The 22683-nt window shown below is 38.5% G+C and overlaps 1 protein-coding gene across 1 annotated transcript in view; it reads right to left on the minus strand.

Moving 5' to 3' along the window:
* Positions 1 to 22683, minus strand: part of ITGBL1 (integrin subunit beta like 1) — a 234506-nt gene continuing 211823 nt past the window's right edge. Inside the window, exons 8-11 of the mRNA XM_045567036.1 lie at positions 17890 to 18006; positions 9088 to 9234; positions 1852 to 1965; positions 1 to 863 (exon numbers count right to left, since the gene is read on the minus strand). Coding sequence (XP_045422992.1) covers positions 772 to 863; positions 1852 to 1965; positions 9088 to 9234; positions 17890 to 18006 — 470 coding nt within the window. The 3' untranslated portion in view covers positions 1 to 771. The remainder of the gene's footprint in view (positions 864 to 1851; positions 1966 to 9087; positions 9235 to 17889; positions 18007 to 22683) is intronic.

A 22683-nucleotide genomic window follows, 5' to 3' on the forward strand; every position in this document is an offset into this window, starting at 1 on the left:
TATAAACAACTTCTGTCACTATTTATTAAAAATGTTAAATTGTACATTTTTCATAATTTCTTTCTTTATCTTAAGATAATCTTTTGCAAGTAAAGTGAGATTAGACAAATGACTTTATAGCTAAAAATGACCAGCCTCTTCCCTGGATCCATCCCCAACCTGGCATTATACCTCATGTGTGTTATCTTCACTATTCCCACATGGAGATGCTGAGTGATAGAGAATTCTGGAAAAATCTCATCCATTGATTTACGTGAAGATGTATCTTTTCTTTAGATTCTAATATAGTCTTTCTTGTGTAGGAGTGTGGATTTCTAACAACCGTGTAATTCAGCGTTTCTCAACTCCAGCACTATTGACATTTGGAGTCACACAGTCCTTTGTCGCAGGGGTGTCCTGTGCACAGCGGGATGTTCAGCGTATCCCTGGCCTCTACCCGTTAGGTGCCTGTACCGCACCCTCCCAGCCCGCCCAGTGTGACCATAAAAATTGTCTGTAAACGTTGCCAAATGTCTTTTGGATGGCAAAATTGCCCTCATTGAGAACCATTAATGTTTATTATAGAAGAAAGAGTCTTTTTAGTGTTATTTATAACAGAATTTGCTTAACTCATTTGTAATGAGTACCCAGATTTCATTCAGGCATTCAGAAATAGAAAACATACAACGGTCTGTTGAACCTGTCCTAGTGGTGATTATATATGGTTTCCTTTGCATTTATATGTTCTAATGGCCTAGAAAAGTAAGAATCCAGTCCTCTCCCATGTGGTTGTTAAGGATATTCTGTGCCAAGCCAGATTTCACATGCATTTCCATTCCATCCATCCCAGCATTCACAGTTTCCACAGCTACATATTCCATTCCCTGCAATAAAATACACATGGGAAGCATTATCATGATTGAAATGCACCAAGTTTAAATATGCTGTTATAAACTCTAAGTGTCCATAATAAAACCATTTCATCCATCCTTGGTAGATTTTCTTATTGTGCAGTGATCTTATTGTTACATCTTATTAAGCTGCTGTGAGAAATCTAATCTTGCCAACAATTACTGGCATTTATTTGGTGCCACCATCTACAAATCGGATAGTAACCAACCTGTATCACTCCGGTGGGGTTTCCCTGTCATGATTCTGTTTTCCCTTAGAGAAACATAAAGCTCCTTGACATAATCTGAGGCAGGCCAATTAATTAGCTTGAAAAGCAGTTTTGCATAGTAGGGATGCACAGAAAGCAACTGTCTGACTTAATGACACACACAAATATTCATCTTTTACTTTCAGGTAGAATGAGGAGAGCAAATATATGTGCCTCCATCTCCCCTATAACTTGGTCAAGCAAATGTATTTTAAAACCAATTATTAAGACTCAGTAAATAAGGTGGCTCTTGCCTCTTTTATACCTTGCCCCCACTTCTCCCCTGCATACATACACACATCCATTGCCCTGAAAACAGCCAACACATCAACTAGTAGTACCTGGATCCTGTTTGAAAACATTCCACTCCCTATACCATGTTCAAACTAAAATGGTTGCCAAGAGAATTCTTCGCTCTTTTCAATATATGTGAGATTCAAATGTGTGAGTCTGGAGGGCAGATTACTTTGTGGAAGTTTCGCAATAATTCTGTAACTTAGCTTCACTATTTTTTATTCTTCTATGCCTGGGAATAATGCTAGTGCTTACAACCAAATTCCCACCTCCCCTTTCACAGTTACTTCACATTATCAGCTGACCCTGGATTATATGAAAGCTACCATGTCCAGCCACCTAAAGCATTGTGTCCTGGATGCCATTTGGCCCTACTGCAAACTGTGGCACAGAACAATTAGAGTAGGTCGATACTGCACCTGTACAAATGAGGCCATCATGTTTGTCGCAGTCTCTGTCATCACAGTCACAAAATTCCCCTGAAATATACCATTCTTCGGCAGAACAAATGCACTTTCCACAATGACAAGAACCTGAAATTACAAAGGGTATTACTGGCCATCACAGTGTAACTAAAGGTTTCCATCTAGAATAGAATATCGTTGACACGCTGACAATAGCTTCTAATAACCTATCTTCCAAAGGTAAAAGTTTATTGAATGGCCGGTTACTCAGAGGGGAGCTTTACTTGCTGTAATTCATAAAGGTCATCCAGGAAAGCCTTCATTATGGATCTAGACAGTCGCAATTAGCCTTGAGCAAATGTCCCATGGCCCAGTCTGGTTGAAATGTCAATGAGAGCAGAATGTAGCTGATCCTTCCAAGGACCTTCCAAAAAGGTATTCAAAAATAGGTATTTTTTTCTGAATTGAGTCATGTTTTTAAAGTGCCTGTCCTTTAAAGGAATTGAATAGTAAATTCTGTTAGGTGAGGATGCATTCATAATTAAAATAACAACTAGATTATTATGCTCATAATTTTGGATTTTTGTTTACATAATTTTCTTGCAGTAGGAACACACTTGCATATTGGGTGGCTAATTAAAGTGCTAAGGATGCACGCAGGATCATTCATGTCTATTGACTTATCAGACTCATCCTCAGGATTGTCTGTGTAACCAAGGATAATGCTAATTGCCCTTCATCCTTTTTGAAGCTCTAGGTTCAACCACCTTCCCTTCTACTTCACCCATTTCCCCTCTTTTATCCTCCTACCTAATTAAATAAAACTTCCCCTTTCATTATTAAAACTATTTTGGGTTATTGAGCAAGAATTTTATTAATAGTATATGTAAAATCGTAGAAAAAAATAAGGTAAATGCTGTCCCAAAGAGAAGAAATTTCTCTCAGTCTAAACATCTCTAAATGACAGGCTAAAAATCCCTCACAGGGCAAAACTGTTCCCACTAGAGCAGGAAAGACAACTTTAAAATGAAAAAGAAACAAATAAAAAGGAGTTCCCCTTTCTTCTATTTCCATGGGCTGGCTGTTCTTTCCAAATGTTATTTCCTTTTACTAAAAGATGGTGTCACTAAATTTTTCAGGTCAAAAATCAGCTTAAGAGAATGTGATATAAAAAAGTATTTTGACATATTTAACAAAAGTTCCAGACTTCGTTAGTTCAAAGTATATGGGGTCTAATGGGGGGCAGGAATTAATTATTAGCATCTTTTTGAAATACAGTGATTAAAAAATGAGTTAACAACCTGGGTGATTAAAATAATTAGGAAAATGAAGTTATACTTATCACAGATACCATGAAGGGATCTGTGTTATCATATAGCATTAAGCGCTACACGATATTTCATATCATGGAAACTAGTACATGCAGTTTAGTTGCGAGAATCCCTGATAGCCAAATTAAACTTTTGCCATTCCTTGCCACACTTCTCAGGGTAAGAGAGTAGGCAGAATTAGTTATATCATGAGAATTGTTTTTACATTTATTTTTAACTTCTTGCTTAGTGATAGCATAATTTCATTTAGTCTTGACTTGTTTTCCTGAGGGTCTTGATTGATTTGCATATTCCTGAGCAAAATATAACCATCGTTCAGTCCTGATGAGTGACTGACAGGCTGGTGGTTTCTCTGGACCTGGGAAATGGTCCTCCCAGGTCACTCTGCAAGGGATGGTGGTCCCCTCTTGATCTCCCCAAGTACACAGTTTCCTTGTTTTAGAAATGTGTTTACCCTAATTTTAAACACTTTCTTTCAAATTTCTAGCATGGAAATGTCCACCACTCAACTGCTTTTTAAAATACAGTAGATTAGTGATATATGTGCCAACCAAGAAAACATTGAGTATTTCATTGACAATCAGAGCAATTTCCTCAGAAGGAACCATATTTAGTGTCATACTTCCATGAATGGAGGAAGATTACTTGAAGACTGTTTCAGTTGTTCCTAAATAGTATCTTCCTTACACTGAAAAGTTATTTCTACAACAAATGTAACTTATTTTATATGTCCACAATATTCATATGTTACACCTAGGATATATTTTTGTGTGTGTCACAATTCATGAAAAGATCTCACATTTCATCTTTGACCTTATCCTCTGGCCCTGGAACTATTCTAATCACTGCTCTGGCTTCTGGAATGCTAAGCTTCAGGCTACAGTAAACTATTTTCCTAAAACTCATAAGCTCAGCCAAAGCTAATATGGTATATATGGATAGAGCATTTGATGAATAAGTTCCAGTTCCAAAAGTCTACTAATCATTGAAACAGTTAGAATGAAAAATGAGGATTGATTTTGTACATGCCATGAAACAGTAGCTTTTCTAGGTCAGCATTTTCCCAGCTGTGTTATTCTTTTCTGTTTGTCAAAGCTCAGTGCATCTTAGAGGTAGGAAATTCTTCTACTGCTTGTGAAACTAGGAGTAGATAGCATTTACTCATAACGCAGTGTGAATAGTTATTAGGACCTATCATAGCACCTTTCGTATAGAGCGCTCTGGCTGTTTTCATCAGTAACGAGGGTCAAATTGTCCCTCTCTGGGACAACTTAGGGAGAGGTTCTGTGAGGCAGATATGGGCTGCATGACTACCAAGAGGTGAGCAATTGTTCAACCCAGCTGGCTGGGATCCACACACCCCTAAGACCCAGCCCATCCAGAGGGCAGCAGCCAGCTCTGGGGCGGTAAGTTCACGACCACAACACCACTGGCCCATTCATTTTCTTTCCCAGTAGAAGGACCTTTAAGAATGTTCCCATCTCCCTCGTTGCTATTGGCAGGCTTCCATCCCTGGGGAATCAGCTACATTTTCTCATGTGTCTTCAGAGCATTCTTAGGACTTAAAAAGGGGAAAGAAATGAAATTTTGCCTTCAAAGATGAGAATGGAGGTACAATAAGGATAAAGGAATTGCCCCTGGACCACACAGGCAGTACACAACGGTTAAGACTTCCATGTAATTAAATCTACCTTCTGTCTAGCTATCTGCCTATCTGTGATGTCTCACACAGCAAAAACTTTCCTGTGCAGTAGTTTTGGACATGAGCTGCTTGTTCCTGCAGATCTGCCTGGACAGACATATTGGCACTGAGAACGCCAGGCTAAGATTGATTTTGTGAAGTGTAACGTTGACTCTTTCTCTTCTCTGGGGACATGGGATGGGGGTGCTAGAGGGGCGGGTGGTGGGTGGGTGAGTGGGTGTACTTTGGACTTATTTCGATGAAGCGAGGCCTGACAAGAATCACTGTCAGGGTTTAAGGAGCTAGTTAATGGCGTGTTTCCAGTCATGACCACACAACAGCAGTCTGTAGGATTATCAGAGGCGATCGCCTGGATCTAGGTTGAAGTAATCAAGGCAAAAATGTTCCTGTGTAGTCTTGGATCCAAATAAATACGTCACCAAACGAACAACAACAAACCCAAATGCGTTATATCATGTATTCGTAATGGAGGTCTGGCCACTAAGCTCATCTCTCTTGGTTATTCACAAAAACAACTGGAGTCTAAGGGCAAGGCACCTTGTTAGTGGCCCCATTCCACTACCAACCTTGGACTTTGGTTTCCATTCATCAAGCCTGACAAAATGCTGCAACCTGACATCCCAGCAGGCGGTTTTCACTATTGTACTAACTACTCCATCTGTTATGAAAGTCACAACAATGTATCTTGTTTTAAATTTTTCTATGGAGTGATTTATTGTCTTGGCTATAAATTTGTAAAGAAATAAAACGCTATTTCTTCATCGTCTCCTGAGGTGACGGCTTTATTCACAGCTTGTGGGAAGGGTGTGTTTCAGCCTTGTTTTGGTGGGGACAGGCCATTAAGTGGTGCGCTCAGGCCCACTGCTCAGTCCTGGCCCGTAATCAGAGAAGGACGATTCTGGATATTTTGCAATCATCAGGGTGAAGGGCTTTCCTTGAAAAATTGGAGAAAAATGATATGGGATTTGGACAAGCCCATGAGACTTATCAAGAAATACATGGCCCCAAATTATTTGGAACAGGTTTCTCTTTTCTGCTGCCATGTGGACGTCCCTAAGTCTATTTCATGGGTTACTTTTCCAGTGGTTCTGGGGTGGGGGTTACTGCCCATAGGAACCGGGAATAACTGCTGCATCCCCATTGTCCTCTGTGGCTACAACAGACCACAGTTCCATGGTCATGGTTTTGGCCCCTTTCTGCCAGGACTGATGTCTCCAGAACAGGAGGAAAGAAAAGAAAGAGCCCGCAACCAGCTGCTGCCAGCAGTACAAATGCCCAGCCGCTAACATGAACATCTGCCCCTGCAGCCTTGGGCAGCTTTTACATTCTCTTTTGCGTTTAAAGACTCTACAACTCTCTACCCATTGATGGATAAACAAATAGTTTAGACAAATATGCTTTCAACCCTTCATTGATCTCCGGATATATTTCCATCACCCGGAGCAAACAATTTGAAAAGGCATTAACTATAGATTTTTTTGGTTTCATTTTGTTTTGAGGAAATGCCTTGGGGCCAATGTTTAGTCAACCTATTTTTTTTTTTTTTTTTGTATTTTCTACATTTATGATGCTGAAAAATGAGGATCTTTCCTTAGACTGTAAAAACGTGAATAAGAATGTTTATTTCTTGAAATGAAACAACTCTTTTTGAATGAAATTCAGTTAAGGAGATGGCAGGCTGCTATTGACTATATATACTGTTGCATACTGCTTTGTGTATTTTTCCTGCACTTGCAATTGGACGTGACTTCGGGAAGACCTGCTTATGGACAGTGTTAATGATTTGATAATGTGCCTGGCAAACACACACACACACACACACACACACACACACACACACACACACACACACAATGGCTGATTTTTAAAATAAACAAATATAAACAAGCACACTAGTGTTTTAATATAAATGGGTGTCCCCAGTTTGGTACAGCTTCTGTGAAAAGCTTACATCTTTGTTCCAATGATAATGCTATTTAGGAAAACCAAGTAAAAACGTATCTAAGCTTTAGAGCTCTATGTTAGGATGCTCAGGAAAAAAATATTTAATTCAAAAAAAATTAATCGTTTTCGTTATTGTTTATACACAGAACATTCCCTTCTGATCTGATAACATCTCTCTTCTTCTCTCCTGCTTCAGTTTAATTGCATCTCTGCCTCCTTTCCTGCTTTTATTCATTAATCTCTTTCTCTTCAGTTCTTTCCCTTGGTCTCTTCCTTTTAACATTTTTTTCCACCTTTTTTGTTCTCCCAACATAGCTTGAACTCAAGGCAGGTGTTTTCAAGGAGCTGAGGCCCCTGAGAACAGAACTGGTGGAAGATTTGTTTAAGGCTTGGAATTAGATTGAATTTGACGGGAGAACAAACAGGAAACAAAGTGACTGCTTTAAACTCACTTAAGTGCCACCTGCCTGCTATAATGGCATTAGGTTGAAGGCATGGCCTCCTTGCCTGAGCACTGTAAACAGAAGTTCTGGAACACAGAATTCCTGGATACCAAGGACACTGTTATCCATTGAAATGAGCATGTTTGTATCCATTTTCAACTTTCTTCTTGGCACCATAGGTAGTCACAGCATCCATCCTCTTTTGTCTGAAATTATGTCAAAAAGTCTCTTTCAACCTGATAGCATTGGCCCTGTGTGATGGGAAAAGCAACAGCCACTGTTCAGGGGACTGTTCAGCACATCCTGCTGCAGAGACCTCCTTCACGTGGGAGGTGGTGTCACTGGCAGACTTCTCTGTTAACACTATTCAGTGGCCCTGTCTGTCTTCTTCAGAAAGTTATTTATGTGCTCGTCCTGACCCAGCAGAAATGTCTGAGGGTAAACAAAGCTTCAGCCAGAGCTGTGATTTGTCTGAAAAGAGGGGGCTGTCTGTTCTGCACGGAGACTGTCGAGCTGAAGAGGAGAGCTGGGGAGCTCCCTAACTCCCAGTGCCCTGTGGGTCATCCCCTGGACAGGTGGTCAGAGCTGCCTACGCCCCCAGTGTCTTCCTAGGCACTAACAAAAGGAAGACAGCAGCCCCCTCAACAGTGCCATATGCACTATGATAGCAGGTTCTAAAGTCCCTTCAAGAATACTGCACACTTCACAACCCTGACTCAAGCGTGTTACAAAAGCGATCCTTGTAACCAAAAATACTTGTACCCCTGTAATACTTTGAAATTATAAAAAAAGAGTTAGATTTAATTTCAATCTTTCTTTTTTAACTGTTTCTATGGATCTATCAGGTTTTCATTTTCGACCATAATACTTCTCCCTCATTTGTACATATATTTAAAATTATGCCTAAATAATTTGTAATGTATTTTTAGAAGAAAACTGAAACTAAATACCTTTCAAAAAATAAAAAGAAAAAGAACACTATACAGAAACATCAAAAGCAAGACATCCAAAATTTAATCTATTAGTCTTCTTTATTCTGAAAAAAATCTGCCTTAGTGTTTCTTTTTTCTGCACGTGTGGAGGGAAGGTTTCCTTTTTCCCTGAATCTGTTTCTGTGGCAAAGTTTGATTGGGTTGATGGCTCTATTCAACCAACTTGAAGGTTATAACCATTTGGTAAGCTTCTTTTTTTTTTCTTTGTTTAATTATTATCTATTTTTTTTTATATTAGGCTACACATGTTGCTTGGAACAGTTGGTAATTTTTAGGTCAAAGAAAATTGCACCAGAATTGTGGGACCCATATACTTTTTCTTTCATTTTTTATGAAACTAAATATTTAGTCTCCTGTTCTATCTTTCTCACACTTCCAACTCGCCCCTTCTCCAGATCCATCTGTATAATTTAGCCCCCAAATTTCCAAAAGTCAAAATCTTTGGCATCTCAGATGCGTGTGATCACTGTTCTGCAGTTGTGGGCTGTGCTATTTCAGAGGTGAGCTCAACAATGACCCTTTTGCCTTTTTTGTATACAGCACCCAGTATATTCTGTCATCCTTATTCTTTATAAAATTATTAATCCTATTGCATTCAGCAATAACTTTGCACACAAGTGGCTAAGGATCTTTTTGCATGAACCTTCTGTCGTGTATTTCATTTTCTTAGATCCAAAACTTCACACGACTAACCTTCAGGCTTCAAGTTTGATCCAGGCAGACAGCATAGTGGTTTCCTTCCATGCAAAGTTTGGTCTGGAAAAGATGGTTGCTAGTGCTGTCATGCAAACCATGTGTCAGAGCAGGAATCCAGTCCAGGCTCCAGCAGAGATACTCACCCTTCCCCGAGCACAATATGCCATCTGCTGATTCACACAGGCTCTTGCTTTGTTCTTCCGTCATGTTACACTTCCGCGGGTGCTGGCAGAGCTTTCCGAACCACCCTCTCTCACACACGCAGCGGCCACAGGAACATGTGCCGTGGCCTGAGAAGCAACCACAGGGCGGGGGCGAGAAGAGAGGATGGGTAAACAACCAGCTGAGGCAGAGTTTTTAAGAAGGTAATGTATAAACCCTAGGACCTCATTTCCTATCAAACACGCTTTTCCCTTTATGCATAGTCAATTTGGCATGTAATTGTTTAAGAGAACTTCACAACAGAGTTCTAGTTTAACATAATAAATTGGAATGCAGCATAGGAAACGGACGTGAGAGAAAGAAACCTTGAAATAATTTAAAATGGAATTATAGCATCCTTTCTTGATACAGAGTATTTACTCATTTGCATTTTTATCAGTATGGAGTCTTAGTGCGACTCTTCATTGTGCACAGCACGACATCCCGACCAATTTGCAAGGCTAGTCACGTTACCACTGCTGGCAGCATTTATTGATTGCTCTCCTATTGCTTACCAATAAAAACAAAAGGTTAACTTCCCTATGAATGGCATTTGGCATTAAATTACTTTACCTGTGTACCTCTCTACTTACTAATAAGAATAGATGTAAGTGTAAGTAATGGTGTCTCTCTATTATTGCATAAAAGTTAAAAACATCAGGCTTGGATTCACATTTGGCACTTTTTTTTTTTCAGTTCCTGACATTGGCTTCTGGTTTTTGAGATATTTATCTTCTGATATATATGCAACATTGTATTTGTGACAGTTATACACCAACATATATACCAGTTTAGTTGCTTGCCACCAACACCCCGTTAGATTGCATGGACTTCCATTTTAATTTCTTGTTTCTACTCAATACTTTGTTTCTTTTCCTGATATGTGCACTGCCTTACACCAGGGTCTCTCTGAATCAGCTCTTTGCCTGGCAAAGACCTACTGAGTATCTATTATGAACAGAGCATTTTGCTAAGCACTAGGGGATACAAAATCAAGCACGATGTACACAGTTGTCCCTGGTCTTCTACCAGGGACATATATCATCATCATTCAGAGTGATCAGACTCTCTGAAGCTGTTGACACCATTTTCCCTTGACCATTCATTCTGGCAGGACCTTTAAGCATAAACCTGGCTCCATTTTTCCCCTCTAAATTCAGCTCTGCACAAGAAAAAAACAAGTGGCCAGCACTCAACGGTTTGCAATGCATTGTTATGATTAATTTAATGTAACCACCCATGAATCCTGGCGATGGTTTTCCATAACACATGATCATCTGGAAGTTAATGGAAAGCAAATGGGGAGGCAAACTCAAAGGAGCTTCATTGACAAACCTATTTCCCACAAGTCTCTTCTACTCCATATGGCGATGTATTAAATTTATTCTCACCACAGCCCTTTGAGTCTGGTATTAGCCCCATCTTACTTTCAGGCAACTGAGCCTCAGATAGACTAAGTGATTTTGCTTCAAATCACATAGTTCAGCTACATAGGGCTAGAACTCGATTGTAGGTTCCTCTGATTTCATTGCCCACACTTTTCCCAATGTGTCACACTGCCTCTGTACTTCATTTTAGAAAACAAGACTCTTAGCAGACTTTTAAAAATTCCTACCTTTTTAAACTATGCATCATTTGAAAGTGTACATTTGACATTCATGGGCACTTTCTCAGGGAAAGTCTCTTCTCTCTTGGTTTTCATGACATGAAACTCTCCTTGCCCCATTGAAAACTCCTCCTTTGTCTCTATTTATTCTTCTGCCTTTTTTTTCTGACCTGATAAATGTTGGTGTCCTCTCATTTCCTAGCTTTAATCATCTTCTTTTACCTCACTACAATTTCTCCCTTTAAAAATTCATCAAACTATAGGATATCAGATAACCACAATGACCACAGGGCTATATCTCCAGCTTCCAGTTCTCTCCCCAGCTCCACTCTCAGGATTCCATATTTTGTGTGCTATTAGCATTCCCAATTAATACTTCCAGAACTAGTTATATAATGTTCTTTCCAAAGGTGCAACCTTTCTTTTAATAGCACAGCTACCCTTTCAGGCAACCAGTTGAAAATATTTTGAGTCACATTTGAATGTCCCTTATTCCCTTCATCCAAAGGTGTCAAGTCTTATTGATGCCACCTCCAACATTTCCACTTATATCACAGTCGTGAACTTGGAGAAACCTGTCTATCACATCTCTCTCCAATATTCTTGCTCACAGATTGCCACAGCACAACTCTGCTCACATAACAGCCTTGATCTCTAGTCCTATATGTTTCTCTAATGCTTGTGACATAAATTTCACCTACTTTAGCCTTTGTTATGTTCTAGCTTCCTAAAAAACAGAGTCCCAAGCTTCTTTTCCAATCTTATTCCTTCTCTTTTCCCTGTAAACACACTGGCATACTCATTGTTCGCTGTACATTTTGCAGCTTTTCCAACTTCATGCCTCTGCAGAGGCAGGAATGCCTTTCCCCTACTCTACATATTCGGGTCCTACTTAATTTTCAAAGCTCAGCAAAAGTGAGTACAACTTCATGAAGATTGTCCTGATATCCTTAAGTGGAACTCATTGCCTCTCCTCTGAATTTTTTATGAATTTATTTTTCACCTTCTGTGGAACACTTGTGGTCTTCCACAGTACTTATTTGTCAAATGAATCCATCACTTGACTGTGAATTCCTGACAGTGGGAATTACTTCTGATTCAGCACCGCAGTTTCTAGAGTGCCCTGCACACTGCCTTGGACACAGTGGATCTGCAAAAACTCTTGTAGTAGATTGAGGTTGACTTAATCAAAATATGCTTCTCATTTTTTCCCCACAAATCCAAACTGAGAACCAACCCTAAACTGATTCTAAGACATGTTTACAGCTTATTTGGTTAATGGACTTTCATTTAAAGGCAACGGGCAGTTCTTGAATTGCTGTTTTATTTCTATTTTCTGTAGAGTAGAGCCAAGTTAGAGAATCGGTGTTCCCTAAGAGCTATCCACTCAATAAATAGTTAATAAATAGATGGTATCTTGACTTCTCCACTAGAATCAAAGTCTACTTAAAGTACAGGTCTCCTTAATAAGTTAAGTAAAATGTTGTCCATCTTTGAAGGCAGAGATTCCAGAGTATAAAAAAAAAAAAAAAAAAAAAACCATAAAGAGAGAGAGAGAGTTTCTAGTAACAGGTCCATTGAACTCTGGACTTTTCAACTGCTTGTGTTTCTTACTGACTCTAAGTTGGTAAGAACTGTCATCAATTTGACGTAATTGGAATCATTTGATGTCTACTGCAGAGGAAGATATTCTGCCTTTGATTCAGGGTATCATTAAGAATAACTCAATGGCTCCTCACAGAAATTAATTTAATATAAAATTATATGCACAAAAATGGGAGATTGATTCTCATGTATTAGCTCCTTTGTCACATCCTTCTGGAAAATTAAGTTAGCACCTAGCCCCTACCTATGATCACCAAAATGTGCTGGTATTTCAATGCTTTGATTAACAATTTATCCGACCTCCTTTTACTTAAAATTAATAAAAACCAAAAAATATTCTTTATAAATTCTAATAATTTACTCATCCATTCAAAATATGCCCTTGTATTTGTTGTGTACCAGGCATTATATTAGTAGTTTAGAATGTAATCGTGAATAAAATACACATTGGCCTTGTTTTCCTGGTACTTGCAATCCATTAGGGAAGAAAACAAGTAACAATAAATGAACAAACACACTTGGTTTATAGAAGACTGAAAGAGGGTTCTAGTATATGCAACAGTGAGAACACTGAAAACTAGTGTAGTCAAGGGATGACACTCGAGGGATGAGGAGCCAGACAGCCAATGTTCTAGGAACAGAGCCTAGAAAAGCTAATGAAAAGTCCTTGAGACAAGAAAGAACTTGGCATGTTATAGGCAGTGAAAGAAGCCCAATGTGTTTGAAAAATCATAAGTAAAAAAATGGAATAATACAGTTGGAGAGATATTCAGAAATGAGAACATAGTAAACGGTTTATTCTTAGGAAGGAAGTTAAATCTATTCTAAGAGAAATGAGAAATAACAAAAGGGTAGCAAGAGAGTGATGTGATATAATTTACACTTTGCAAATTCACTTTGGCAACTTGGTGGAACAGACAAAGGTGTGTTGGGAGGAAATGAGTATAGAGAAAGTGGGAGGGCTACTGCAGGGCTACTCCAGATGAAAGGTGGTAGAGGCTTTAAAGTAGGGTAGTGGCAGTGGAAATGCAGAGAAGTAAATGGAGATGTGCTTTGGCTATGGAGCCTGTACCTATGGGCCACGATGCTGGATTGGATATGACAGGTGAGGGAAAGAGAACAGTATTTTTCTTGCTAGAAAAATAGTGTGAATAATGGTGCTATTTATCAAGCATATCAGCTTCAAAAGGGAGAAGTTGAGGGCAGAAAATCAGCTCTGTTTTAAATGTCCTGTGTTTGAGACATTCTTATGACAACCAAATAGCAAGGTCAAGTAGTAGTTGGACATGAGCTGGTACTCAGGACAGGTTAGGGCTAGGCTCTAGGCATGCACACATTGGGATTTACAAACATAGAAGCACGTAGTGCTGTAGAAGTGAATGAGTCCACCAAGGGAGACAAAACTCTTGGGAAACTCCAATATTCAGGACTAGGCTACAGGAAGGGAAGCTAGACAAGTGGGAACATTCAGTAAGGAAGCAAGAAAAGAAAAGTGTGCTGTCTTATAAGATGACAAAGGAGAGGACCCCATCAAGGGGGCCTACTGAGTGAAATGTCCCTGAAAATTTGAGCTAAAAATTGAGACCATAGACGTAGTTTCAATCGGCTTTTTTCCTGACCGATACCACTGTGTTGCCACTTAGGCCTATGAGTGGAAGACCCAGAGGTGGCAGAGCTGTTGGAGATTCACCCATATAGACCATTAACTGAGAACGACATCTCTGCTTAGTGGTAGAATTGGCAGTGATTAAGTAATCCCCATATAGTAAGTCTACAATATATCATCAAAGAATGAAACTATAAAGAGAACAAGCCTAATGAACCACTGGAGGTACTCAATCTGCATGCACTTGGCTTCCCATGGCTTCATAAGGTGAATAATTATCCAGACGTAGAATGCCATCCGTCCTCTCCCGGACACTCACCTCCTCGCATCTGGTACTGCCATCAGGGATTTTTCTTCTCATTCCCTTCCCTTTCCCCACACAAAGATATTCACCAAGAATGCTCTGGACTTGCATGGTCCAGTATATCACAGTAGTCACTAGCCACATGTGACTATTTAAATTTATTAAAGTAAAATTTAAAAATCAATTTCATGGTCTCACTAGTCACGTTTCAAGTGCTTGATAACCACATGGGCCAGTGGCTATTGAGTTGATGAATGCGTATAGAGAACATTCTCATCATCTTTGAAAGTTCTATTGGACAGTGCTGTTCTTGATAATGACCTTTTTCAATAAAGTTTATTGGCTCTTATGCACATTTCTTTAAAACACTGTGATGATGATTCTCAGTTAGGAAACTGACCTATGAACGGATACTATTCAACCAGATACCACACCTTGCCAACTCGATATCCTTACACCTTCTTAATATTAAGAAAACCATCATTTCATTTTTCAGGGAGGTGACAATTTGCCCATATGGAAGGTGTTTTGCTATCCAGGCTCCTTTGACCTAGAGGCATTCATATGTCATAGCTCTAATCCATGAGAAATAAGAGAAAATCTCCTGGATAATATTTCCAGGAAACTATTGTTTTCCAAAGGAAATGGGACGAACTTAGCCAGCATATGTCCTTTTCAATTGTCATTTTCTTTCCCATTTCTTTTTTCCTGGAAGAGAGACACAACTGGAGATTGTTTATGAGCATGACGTTTAAAGTTATGCTGGGAGGACAAAGCAAAAGGGAAGATAGACAGGGTTTGGGGACACTGATGGCTCTCAGGAATCCCTGGAGTGACAACCTGCAGACTTATCTGTGTTCTTCACCTTTTATCCCAACACAGTGCTAACTGATAGAGTTATAAATTCGGGAAAGAAGTTTTTGATTTTAAGATGTAATTTGGACACAATTGCCAGCTGACTATATTGTCCATCTAAGAAAGGCTTGGCCCAAGTGCACTCACTGAGCTCTTTCTCAACATAACAATCCAGCAGTGCCTGGGAGTCACTGAATTCATACTCCTAGGCTGCATTATTTCCTTCAAATTGCAGCTATGAACTAAAGAACTCCCTGAAGAATTGTGAACTGATTGTGTAATTAAGAGGTGGCTCTTCATTATCCCTTCTTGTTTCTTAAATTGGACTCATGGGCAGCTATTCCGGGAGCAGAGAGGCAAGAAGAAAAGCAGTGAACAGTCTATTTCTTATTCTCACCCTGGGTATATGAGATACAGGAGGGAAGTCTCTGATTAAGCTTATATTAGCCTAAAACAATAAAACACACATGAGCCAGCATGTGAATATATTTTCTTTATGGAACCTTAAAATCACATACACTAAAAATGAACAAATCTTAGGGACTATAACTGGACAAAGCATGTTTTTACAATAGTGACTTATTTGATGAGAAACCCATGCATTAATAGGACACACAAATTTTTATTAATAAAGATGTTTTCAGAGGTTCCACATATAGTCTAGGATGAATGAACATGACTCACAGGAGAATTGATGCCTCCTAGAAATAGTCCTTAACTAGCAAGTGATGGGTATGTAAGAATTGTGTGTTTTACACAGGCTCCCTGAGTTTTATCCCCCATACTGGGATGAAGCTGCAGTTGACCATAAACAAGAACTAGATTGATTACACAATTTTTATCAGCTCCCTTGCCTTTCCTGCCATGATTTCCAACTCTCCCACCAGTATTTCCTTCACTTTATAAATAAGTTACTTGCAACCAAATCTTCACTTTTGGATCCGATTTCCTATAGACTCTTCCTACAGGGAGTTCTAATCTTTGGGGGCAATTATATTTTTCATTGTAAATCAAGTAACTGGTGTTCTGGTTTATACATTGGTCTTCTACAAGTTTGGTTCACAGAAGTCCTTTCCCACTGAGACACAAGCAGCTCTGTGTAGACAGACATCATAAAGAGTGTGGATATGCAGAGCTGAGAATTAATCAAACATTATCACTTTGTGAGATGTCATCTCACTTACCCAGGTAACATTTGATTTCATCTAATAGATTTGTTTGCATCTTTGATTTCTTCCCCAGAGTTGGAGATAAAGAGAGATTCATGGAGGAAAGATATATAATTTAATGGGTATAGAAATGTAACAGGTTTCTATAATATTGACCATTTCAACCAAGTCACCAAAGAAGTTGGGCAAGGGGGCCCATGTGAATAAACACAGCATGTCAGAGAGAAACTGACAGGGATGATAAGAACAGGGACATGTATGTTGTACTTTCTAGGTGCCAGGCAGGCTTTACAGATATTGTTGTGAAAATTAAGTGAGTTAATAGATGCCATGTGCTTAACAAATAAGAAAGACTAAAGTCTACTGAGATATTTCTGGTAACTAATACCAGTGAGGAGAGGGTTTAACCTAAATATAATATTAACATAATGCGAAAACAGTTTGGTGTCATGCTTGGGAAAACTGTGGCATAGGGACAGATCTGTGAACTGAACATCAGAGCTCCAATCCTGGATCTGACACTTTTTAGTCATGGGACGTTAACTTCTCCAACCTCAGTTAATTTCCCTTGTATAAAACGAAAGCAATGATCTCTTAGAGCGGCTGCCATGATGAAGGCATAAGGTAAAACACTCAGCACAACAGATATTTAAAAGGACGCTTTCCCTTGCCTCACAGAGAAAGGAAAGAAGAAGATATTCTTGGTTAAATTGCAAGTATTTTGTAATTGGCTAGAGAGAGAATAGGTGGACAGATGATAGATACAGATGTTGGATGGATGGTGCCCCAGCCTTCCGTAAGTAAGACAGGAATTCTAGTTTTTTCCAATAATAGTGCCCAATGTGTTATAATAATTATCTCAAAGCAATAGAATGATATTCTTTGAATGCGATTCTGTGTCCAGTTCACTTCAATTGTACCGAAAACCTAATGGAGCTGTAATCTGCAGGCATCAATCTCTACAACATGAAGTTTCAAGTCTGAAATATTAATAACAAGTATGATGTTGACCCACATTCCCTCCCCTGGATGGCGCTCAGGTCAGCATCTACTTCTGGGACTCTCATTTTTGGGGTTACCTTTGCTGTCTACCCTCTATCTGCCTTATTCTTTCTCTGGACACTCTGTCACTTTCAGTATGCTCCTGTTTGGGTCCGAGAGCCATTATGGAAACAGAGTGTACATCTCTGGTGATTTTGTAGTTCAACTTAGAGTGTAATCTTACTACCTTTTTTTCAAGTGTGTGGATGATACTTTTCCTTGTCAGTGCTTATTAGTAAAGTCATAAAAATCATGTTAAAGTGTTGACTTGCAGCAAAACCTTTCACTATCATAACATCACAGTACTTAGTTTAGACTCAACGATCTTTTATTGATAGTGTACTGGGTACTTTCACCTACCTCCCCCCAAATCAAGAGTTCAAGGAAATAAAAGTCATTATAAACCTACTTGTATATTGCTTTTAGGTCCGATGCTATATTGTTATTTGTTTATCTTCTTTTAAAGAGCAATTTTAAAAAATACAAGTAAGTTGAATAAGAAAGGCAGGTGAAGCAAGTTGCATGCAGGTAGCGTGAGCCTTTGAGAAATGTTATTACCTCCACAGACCACACCGTCGAGGTCTTCACAGCGGCGGTCGTCACACTCGCACGTCTTGCCATACACCCTGCGATCTCCTGGAGGGTAGCAAGTGCATTTGCCGCATTCACATTTACCTGGAGAGCATAGAGACAGCACACTCACTGGGAGAGCCACAGAATCACTGAGGCTTCCAAGGAAACAAGCATAATCTTAAACCCAAATCTCCCAGACCAGTTCTAGGCTATGTCTGACAATAGGCGAATAACTTTTTTAATCTCCTTCAGGTAAGTTAAAGGTGAAGAACAAATGACAAGGAGGTCGGGAGTTGAAGTGACAATTATTGGCTCAGGAGTCGCTCATATCTGCTGCTCTCTTTTTGTTTCATTCACCTTTTTTTTTTTTTTTTTTTTTTACAAATTTACTATTTCACAGTTTCTTTTTTTTAATAGGTAGTGTTTTATTTGCTTTTCTTTGTTTTTTATTTCAGCATATTATGGAGGTACAAAAGTTTAGGTTACATATATTGCCCTTGCCCCCTGCCCCCCGAATCAGAGCTTCAAGCGTGTCCATCCCCTAGATGGTATGCATCGCACTCACTATGTATGTATACACCCATCCCCTCCCCCCCACATCTGCCTGACACCCAATTAATGTTAACCCTAAATGTGCTCTTAGGTGATGATCAGTGAAACCTTTGAAGCATAAATCAGTTATGAAACTCTCTGGATTTCTTATTCAACTTAGATTGATGATGCCATTTAAAATAACTGAATAAATTATATATATTTTATATAATTTAGGATATTGTGTTTTTTAAAATATTTTTACTTTAGAGGATCTATCTGCCCCATGAGGAAAAAAAATTCATAAGGAACATTTCAATGTGATATTTTACTGATTATATGTAGTTAAGTTTACAGCTCATAGAACTCATTTTAACATGAAACATATGTCAAAGCACATGATCTAAACATCTTTATCCTTCTTGACTTAAAATTTAAAAGTATAAATATTTTTGGAATGAATTTGGTTCATAGTTGGGAGTTCCTTAACGAGTAATAGTAGGAGGATTTTCACTATTATTTTTGAACTGTAGCTGTGTCAAACGCTATAATTCGTTGCATTATGTCGTTTTGTTTTTAAATACCACACATTGAATAGCATTATTACTACCATTTTACTAAATGGAGACATATTGAGGCCAAATAATTTTCCACGTGAACCAGCTAGTAAGGAATAGATTCAAAATTTCTGTCCATCCCCATTAACCTTAAAGTTTGCACACCTAACCATTAAACCATACTGCATCTTAATATGCAGCATCAGGAGCCTATATGAGAAAGTAAATTCCTTTGTATGAGGGATTGGTACTGTTTTGTCCAAAATTCGGTTGGGTGACAGTGCCCCGAGACATCTGTTACTCTCTGTCATTAGCCCAATCATCATAATTACACACCCACTGAAATGATCACAAGACGCTTCAGGGCTGACCCTGCAATGTTGTTAGTCACTCTGTTGCTGAACTTGTTTGTATCTTGTTAAGGAAATTCTGAGTTGGTAGATGATGGAGGAAAGAAAAATTAGTATTTCGGATCGTATAATTTCTGAGCTGTAATTAAAGATAATCTAATGCAGTGATTCATAATCTTTTCTGGCAGAAGTGGTGAGGTCACAGCCCCTTTGAGAGGCTGGTGGCAGATATGGCAATACATGGTGTTGTTCTGGCTGCCCGTCAATAAATCTCTCTTTCTACTTGGAGTATTCCCAAATTCTGCAGGAGGCAGGACCATACTCCCCCAGCCACCACCACTGAAGTTCCCTCGTCTTATGCGCTGGTGGCCAGAACAGGGAGACACCAGATGCTCTTGGTCAAGGCTTTGCTTCTGAGGGTGAAAGCAAAGGCACAGGGCCTGTGGCAGAGCGGCAAGTGCCACAGCACAGCAGTGAGTGTCCAGGGGCAGCGGGGCTGAGCCCACAGCAGCTGGCATTCAGAAGTGATGGCAGCGGGAACTGAATCCTGGCAGTGCCTTGCTTCTCCAGGTTGCTGCAGGAGCTGATTGTTCAAAGCTGCATTCGGAGCCTAAACCTTTCTGACAGAATCTTTTTTAAAATCCCAGTTGATGAAGTTGGTCTCTGTTGTTTGCAAACAAGAACCCTAACTAGTAGAACTCAGATCTCTCCCTGGACAAATATACCAACACACATCTTTTTTTTTTTTTCCTTTTTTTTTTTTTTTTTTTTGGTGAAATGTCAGGAGGATCTATGACTTCCTTCAATTTATTTAGTAGATGAGGAAACTCAAGCATACTGGGGCTAAATGATTTTCCCAAGGCCAGATAACTATATATTAGCAGCGCTAGTGTTAGAACGTTGATTTTCTGAGCTCCAGCCACCTTATGATGTGCATAAACACTCATCCGCTTCATAGGTGGATGTGCAGATAATTCCAATAATGCAGAATGTGGGAACAAAAAGACAAACTACAGGACCATCGGCAGTATGGTCCAGTACGGTTAACTATTCCCTCATGGACAGACCTGGGAAACTACAATAATAAATTGCATTATTCTGAAGAAGTAAGCACTCCCAGTTACAAAGACAGAATGCTTTTAATTTCCAGGTTTTATGTACTTATGGTCATTACCACAAGTCACTACCAACTTTGTTTCAGTCACTATCTTATACCTGCAAGATAAATTTCCAAACTTTCTTCAAAGTCCAAAGTAAATTTCACCAAATCCATGACACTTTCACCCCCCTTCTCACGTACCTTCACAAATACAGAAGTAGCTGTACTTTATATCTGTCCTCATGATGTTTTGAATCAATGTTTATCAAATGGATGTATCTAAACAATAATCATGTGTAAATAGTTTAGTAATATTCACACACTATTAAGAGCTTTAATGGTAGAATGTGAATTTGAAATGGCATATCTCTCTCAGAACACAGATTCATTTTCAATTGCCTGAAGACCTCCGTTTGTGTTTCCCACAGTTAGATCAATTAAATATGTCCCAAAGAAAATTCATCATCTCTAGTCACAAACCTACTCCTCTTCCTGGGTCCTTTATGTGGAAGAATGTCACCATCATCCAATCTGTCACTGAATCTAAAAAAACCTGATAGCATATTTGATTCTTTCCTCTTATACTTTTCTCCTCCTTTCAATTTGAAATTTCAAAAAATCTACTTTCTTAAACCATACATATGGTTGTGTAATTGCCTTGCATAAATCCTTCTGATGGCCTCATCTGATCTTCAAAGTCAAAATCAAATTCCTCAGCAGAGTTCCCCACGCTTGGTCCGGCTCACTTTCCCAGTGTATCTCTAGCGATCACTGTGCATTCATGTTCAGAGACTTTGCTTATATGCCCTATTTCTGCTCTCTGTTGTGCATTCTACCACTTTCTCTGTAAAATCTTACCCAGTGTGCAATAGCTAGCTCAGCTCTAATTTTCCCTCTCAGAGTTTCCTTGCCACCCCTGTTTGGTTACCTGGGAAAATTGCTCCTTCTCTCTGATCCCATAGCTCTTTGTCCACATCACCAGTAAAGCATGGAATGCAAATTTTATAATAGATAGGTAAATCACTGATCCCTATCAAAAATAGTCAGATCTCTCTGGTCCAGACAAATAGTGAGATTTGTATCTTGTTAGCAGCCAACTAAATTCTCCACTGATGTAATAGAAAGACACAGACATATAGATTTATTGACTTTTTTTCCAAATGAAATTGAGTCCAATCTTTTTCTTTTATTTACTAAACAATATTATTATTATTGTTTTCATGATTTGAAGTTATATCATATTTTCTCAAATGACTACCAAATTAATAATTTCATAAATAAGAAAGAAGGATAACAGAAGTCTGCATTTCTAGCACTAAGTGCTATTTTATACAACATATTTACAGAAAAATCTAAAAAAGAGATACCCAAAGAAATAAAAATAAAGGAAGTCATTTATAAGAAGACAATTCAGGAACAGAAAGAAAAGAAGATAGAAATAATGGTGGGAGAAGAAATTAAGTCAGTCAAAATCATCAATATCATCCAACCAAAACTTATCTGGAATTTACTCTATCCTAACTCTGCCTACTCCTATTGAATTTTAATAAAGTAGATAATCTTTAGACACATACACAAATCGGTCCAATGATATTACTTTATAAATGACTACAATCCCTATGCATTATATTTTAAGGCTCATTATACACTAGCAAAGAAGGATAATGAACTAAGGCAGATATCTAGAAGGTCTGAACAAAATAGGTTTTACTTAAACATTTCAAATTTGACATGTAACTTTGTAAAATACAGAAAAACTCTAAGTCAAGACATTGACCGAAAGCACAGTTTACAACTCTATGTACAGCTAATTATTTTAACAAATAAAATATATCTCATTTAACTTAAACCTCTTTAACTTTATACTTCCCCACAATCATTAAAAGATTAAGATAAACACAAATGCATATGTTTGCCTTAGAGTATATTTTTCTATAAGAACTAGATTAAAATTTAAAAACCCAGATTCACTTACTATAAAATATTTCTTGTATCAAATTCAACAAATATTCATTAAGAATATGTTTTGTGTGAAGTACTTGCATAGATATGGAAGAGTACTGCTAAAGAAAAGATACATTAATTCTGTAATTCCTGCTACTCTATAGAGCTCATCTCATTTCACTAAGTATTAACTACAAATAAACATGTTGGAGAATGATTATATTGCCAATGTTAACCACTTAATTGTTCTGAGCAACATTACTGACTTCATAATAAAAAAAAGTACTACTAGTTTAAA

Source organism: Lemur catta, chromosome 13 (assembly GCF_020740605.2).
Source record: "Lemur catta isolate mLemCat1 chromosome 13, mLemCat1.pri, whole genome shotgun sequence".
Classification (NCBI taxonomy): domain Eukaryota; kingdom Metazoa; phylum Chordata; class Mammalia; order Primates; family Lemuridae; genus Lemur; species Lemur catta.